Source organism: Eschrichtius robustus, chromosome 5 (assembly GCF_028021215.1).
Source record: "Eschrichtius robustus isolate mEscRob2 chromosome 5, mEscRob2.pri, whole genome shotgun sequence".
In the NCBI taxonomy this organism is placed as follows: domain Eukaryota; kingdom Metazoa; phylum Chordata; class Mammalia; order Artiodactyla; family Eschrichtiidae; genus Eschrichtius; species Eschrichtius robustus.
The window spans coordinates 144,059,059-144,065,058 of NC_090828.1; the positions used below are offsets into that span (position 1 = coordinate 144,059,059).

The 6,000-nt window shown below is 54.1% G+C and overlaps 1 protein-coding gene across 1 annotated transcript in view; it reads right to left on the bottom strand.

Moving 5' to 3' along the window:
* GLI2 (GLI family zinc finger 2) overlaps nucleotides 1-6,000 on the bottom strand; it is a 248,343-nt gene that overhangs the window by 37,981 nt on the left and 204,362 nt on the right. Inside the window, exon 4 of the mRNA XM_068545373.1 lies at nucleotides 1,465-1,667. Within this exon, the coding sequence (XP_068401474.1) occupies nucleotides 1,465-1,667 (203 nt within the window). The remainder of the gene's footprint in view (nucleotides 1-1,464; nucleotides 1,668-6,000) is intronic.

Here is a 6,000-nt window from a genome sequence, read left to right on the forward strand (position 1 = left end):
GGGGCCCACGCAGAGCTCAGGGCCAGGAGCAGTGGTGAAGGGCCATTTCCGAATGGCCCTATCCTGGCCGGCCGTCTTATGTCCCACGGCTGCAGCCATTCACCTTGTCTGGTTTCTCTTTGTGACACTGCCCTTCTCTGTCTCAAACGAATTGACCAGGGCTGCCATCTGACTGAGCTGGGCCACTCAGCATCCTCTCAGGAGGGACACAAAGTCACTGGTGGTCACCCCGGAGCCTTGCGGCTGGGGTCCCATTTAGAGGCCATGCGTTGACCTGCCAGAGATGCAGACAGAAACCTGCCCAGCTCTGCCTTCTTTCTGCTCTGGGGGGGGTCCCTGAGACACCCCGATACAACACCCACTCTGCTTAACACCAGCTTCTGCAGACTTTGGCATCTTGCAACCAAGTAATTCTCACCTAAGATAGAACCTCCATGAATAAACAGACGTCACCATTCTTATTACGTAATTTGCATGCCAAGGCTGTTTATGAATAGTTCTTTTTTTAAATAAATTTATTTATTTATTAGTTTTGGCTGCGTTGGGTCTCCGTTGCTGCGTGCAGGCTTTCTCTAGTTGCGGCGAGCGGGGGCTACTCTTCGTTGCGGTGCACGGGCTTCTCATTGCGGTGGCTTCTCTTGTTGTGGAGCATGGGCTCTAGGCACGTGGGCTTCAGTAGTTGTGGCTCGCGGGCTCTAGAGCGCAGCCTCAGTAGTTGTGGCACGTGGGCTCAGTAGTTGTCGCTCGTGGGCTCTAGAGCATAGGCTCAGTAGTTGTGGCACGCGGGCTCAGTAGTTGTGGCTCATGGGCTCTAGAGCGCAGGCTCAGCAGTTGTGGCTTGCAGGCTCTAGAGCACAGGCTCAGTAGTTGTGGCGCATAGGCTCAGTTGCTCCATGGCATGTGGGATCTTCCCGAGCCAGGGCTCGAACACGTGTCCCCTGCATCAGCGGGCAGATTCTTAACCACTGTGCCACCTGGGAAGTCCTACGAATAGTCCTTTAATGAGTGCAAAAACCAATGCACCCCTGGTTCCCTTGTCTTGGACCCCTCATTTATCGAAAGACCTACTGTTTTTTATTTATTTATTTAAAAATTTTTTTATTTATGGCTGTGTTGGGTCTTCGTTTCTGTGCGAGGGCTTTCTCCAGTTGCGGCAAGCGGGGGCCACTCTTTATCGCGGTGCGCGGGCCTCTCTTGTCACGGAACACAAGCTCCAGACGCGCAGGCTCAGTAGTTGTGGCTCACGGGCCCAGCCGCTCCGCGGCATGTGGGATCTTCCCGGACCGGGGCTCGAACCCGTGTCCCCTGCATTGGCGGGCGGATTCTCAACCACTGCGCCACCAGGGAAGCCCGAAAGACCTACTGTTGATGGGGGGCAGGGAGGAAGGGCAGCGGCTGAGGATGAACAGCATTAGAGTTCGCACCCCTCCCCCCACCCCGGAGCTCCAGGCCCTCCCTACTCACCGTCCGCAGGGCTGAGGCCCCTGGCCGCAGAGATGGCGGGGTGCGTGGGGCTGCCGTGCACAGCGCACAGGTACTGCTCCACGTGGGAGCTCACGTACGGGTGTGGGGCGTTGAAGGGGGACTCCCCAGGGCCGGCAGGGTGTGGGGAAAGTCGGATCGATGAGATATCCGAGATGACCGGGCTGCCACTCAGGGCGGGAGGCCTGCAGAGACAAAGGGGAACGTTTTAAGAAGGTGTGGCCCACCCAGGAGGATGCCCAGGGAACCCCGTCAAGCAGCAGAACCAAACGGGCGGCTGCACCTTTATTTATTCGCCAACATCCCCTGGTCACCCTCATACAGAGTCTCAAATCTCATACATTAGCCAGTAAACGCAGGTGGAAAGCTCCCGGGGCTGGTGCAGCTGCCCACCCACCCGTCTCATGTTGGTGATGGAATTCTGCACACACAGGCCTGGGTTTGCTGGACCACAAGCTCGGCAGGCCACACACCTGTGCGAGTTGTCACCCCTGCTTCCCCGGTGCCTGCTCAGGGCCGGACGCATTAACAAGTAAGTCTCCGAAATGGACGAATGCCCGCATCCTACCAAATGGTATGAAAAACAGACCGTGAAAATACTAACACCAGGGGAAAGATACAAAGAGCTCATCTTCCTAACAGAACTGAGAAAAAGAGAAATCAGGAGATGCCCTGAAAGATGGAGAATTTGGGGCTTCCGTGGGACAATCCCTGCAGTGAAGCACTCAGCCACGGGACCGGCTGAAAAAGAAAAGATCAGGATTCAAGGAGCGTTTGGGAACGCTGAGACGTCATGAAAATTTTGGAATATCATTCCAGCTTTCCTCCTTCTGATGTTCCCAGAGTCTCCCTTCTCTGACGCCCACTGACAATCGGGCATGCACCTGGCGTGGTCCCCTGGGCTGGGGCTGGTGTGGCCGCGGCCCATTTCTACGGTCAGCCCTCCAGGAGGTACCTGCTCAGCTCAACAAAAGGACAGGCCTGCTCCCCTGGGGCCTCCAAGCGGCTGTTAGCACGTAAGCTACAGGGGTATTCTGAGGTCATCTACTCCCAAACTTGCCCATATTAAAGAAAAAATCAGACTGGGGGAAGCTGCTGTGAAAGCACAACTAAGTCACTGGAACCAAATCTACCAAGATTTCATTTTCGACTTTTCAGAAAATAGGGGCCTCTCTGTGACTTGACACAGTGCAAAGAATATGTGTTCAAATCAGACCAGCCTGCATTAGAATCTCAGCCACTATGGAGAACAGTATGGAGGTTCCTTAAAAAACTAAAAATAGAGTTACCATATGATCTAGTGATCCCACTCCTGGGCATATATCCAGAGAAAACACTAATTTGAAAAGGTACATGCACCCCAATATTCACAGCAGCACTATTTACAATAGCCAAGACATGGAAACGACCTAAATGTCCACTGACAGATGAATGGATAAAGAAGATGTGGTACATATATACAACGGAATATTACTCAGTCATTAAAAAAGAATGAATTAATTCCATTTGCAGCAACATGAATGGACCTAGAGATTATCATACTAAGTGAAGTAAATCAGACAAAGACAAATACCATATGACGTCACTTATATTTGAAATCTTAAAAAATGATACGAATAAACTTATTTACAAAACAGAAATAGACTCACAGACAGAGAAAATAAACTTATGGTTACCAAAGGGGAAAAGTAAGGGGAGGGATAAATTAGGAGTTTGGGATTAACAGATACACTCTACTATACGTAAAATAGATAAACAACAAGGACCCAGTGTACAGCACAGGGAACTATACTCAATATCTTGTAATAACCTATAATGAAAAAGAATCTAAACAAAAAAAGAATATATATATACATATATAACTGAGTCACTTTGCTGTACACCTGAAACTGACAGAACACTGTAAATGAACTATATTTCAATAAAAATTTAAAAAAAGAACATTAGCCTTCATCAGCTCAGTTACGCTGACCAAGTAATTTAACCTCACCAAGCCTCAGTTTCCTCATCTGTAAAATGGGGATAACAACAGTGCCCATTTCCTAGGGCTGCCATGAGGATGAAAGTCCCCCAAATGGTGCCTGAGACACAGCCGCCAGTCAATAAGTGAGAGTTGTTATTACAGCATTAGTACCACACTTTGAGGGCAAAATCCAGATGTGCCTGGGAAGCCCTCAAAACCTTGACGTCGGATGTGTGAAAACGCGCTGTGAGAACCGGTTACTTCAGAGAGGGCATGACTTGTCCATGGGCTGGAGCACACCAGAGCTAATTACTGATTATGTGCAACAGGGCATGAAAACTGTGCTTATGACACAGTGCGAACCAGGACCCAAACAGGTGACATCCAGATGCCTTAACATCTGGGTTACACAAGCTCCGTGCTCAGAGGCCGTTCTACAGGCCTGGGTGTACGCATTCTGCTACTTTATTTTCGAACTTTTGCAGATGTAATTGCAAGGGATGTGCAGTTCCAACGAACCCGCCGGGGCACTTCCACGCTGTAGTGCTTTCGCCCATGCCAATTCTTGGCCCTATACCTCGTCAGGGCAATTCCTTTTCTTCCCTGCAAGTCTGGGTCAAGGGACCCCAGTGGTCAGTGGTGCTCTCCCTGAAACCCCTTCCCCTGGCATGAGGTCTCTGCTCCCCCTGGGGGTCATGGTTCCCACCTTAGGTGGGCAGGCGTGTTTCCCAGGTAACCAGGGAGCAGGGCGTGCCCCAGGCGCCGCTGCATCAAGCTTCTGGCAGGCAACTGGCATCCCGCAGGTGTTCAGAGGTATCTTCAGAGCCAGTGATGGTGACACATCTGTGAACCAGGCACTGAGCCTGGCGGAAGGGAGCCCCTGCCATCAGTCACAGCCTCCAGCTATCCTCACTCACAAGCCGCCATTAGAGGCCAGGCCACCTGTGAGGAAACTGCACTGAGTGCCAGGGACCAAAGAGGTGGCTCCGCTTCGGGCCACAGAGGCCATGTGTCCAGGGGAGAAGAGTGAGTGAGTGATGCGTCTCCTGTCCTCAGAGCCTTGGTCCACCACTGGGCACTCAAGGCAGGGTAGCTTCCAGGGCCCGCAAGATGCTGGCCAGGTTCGAGGGCAGGGCAGCCTGGCGTTACTGAAGCTGGTGGCCCTAAGTGGCCTGGCCAGGCCTCCCTAGCAACAGGTCACCCTGTGGGGTGCCAGGACCACAGCTAAGGCCCCACAAGACAAGCCAGTGATTACGTGGGGATTTAAAGGAACACATGGAGGGTACATGGTGGCCCTGGTCTGTCCAAGGTGACTCCCATCCCACCGGCCAAACAGGAGGCTGGAGGGGGTCTTGTCATGGCAACGTGCACCCCGCTGTGGGGCTGCCTGGCGGGGCCGGAATCAGTGCAGCCTCAGCAGCTGGGCCCGGAGGTGGCAGGTGGGGGCCGAGCCCCCACGCTGAGGAGCTGGGACTTTTGTCTCTATACCTCTGCTACCATCCTTTGGAGGAGAGTGACCTCTGTTACCCCCTTCCCATCACATTATTCTCCAAGGAAACGGGGAGGACCGCGAGGTTCTTCCAGGCCACGCCCCTCCCCACAGGGATGCTGACTTCAGAACGCAGCCTGTGATGATGACGGCCAGCCTGACGGCCGCCGGGAGGAGACGTGAAGGCTCTGGCATCAACAATGCACCTCACCCACGAGGGTTCTGGGTCCAGAGACGGAGGTCACCCCCCAAGCCGTGTGGCCGGAGACGCAGGCCGGGATTCAACCCAAGCTGCCTCACTGCCGGGACGGTGCCACCCTCAGCCCAGGCTCTCCCTGCCCCAACAGGGAACAGCGTCGAGGGCTCCTTGTCCCCTTGGTGTGACACAGCAGGAAGCTCGGAGAGGCCACTGCCTGCCCCTAAGCAGATTCGACAGGGGATGGCCGCGAGGTGGGTTAGGTAACAACAGAGCTGATGAAAGGGTGCACAGAACAGCCCCTGCCCTTCCGGTGCCAGGCCTGGGAGTGGGGTCTGGGCCAGCAGAGCCTCCGGGGGCGGGGGCAGAAGCAAAGGTGAGTCCCGTCAACGCAGAGCAGAACTGGGTTCAGGAGGCTGTCCAGGGGGACCCAGGTCGGGGTCCGGAAGCAGTGGGACAGGGCCAACCTTGGTCCTTCCCACTTAGCTGGGTGCCCACGGCCAGGATGCTGCTCTGCTCTGGTGCCTCACCAGGTGGTAGACAAAGACCAGCGCTGGGCACGTGGTAGGGGTTCACAAGCACTAACCCCTTCCCTTCCCTTTTCAGCAACAAGCCAGCTCGGGGTGCGGAGTGTCTGCTGACCTGGGCCTGCGGGACCCAAGACAACAGGCCCATTAACAACACAGCTACAGACGACTGTTGAGACACCTCCTCTGGGAAGCCTCCTTAGACGTCCCCTCTGCACGGCACCGCTCAGCTGTGCCCTGACCTGGCATTTCCTTAAGACTGGGCGCCAGCTGCCACGGGGTCACATGCATGTATTTCGTTTACTAATCTAAATTTAAAAATCCACAAAGTAGGCACCTTATG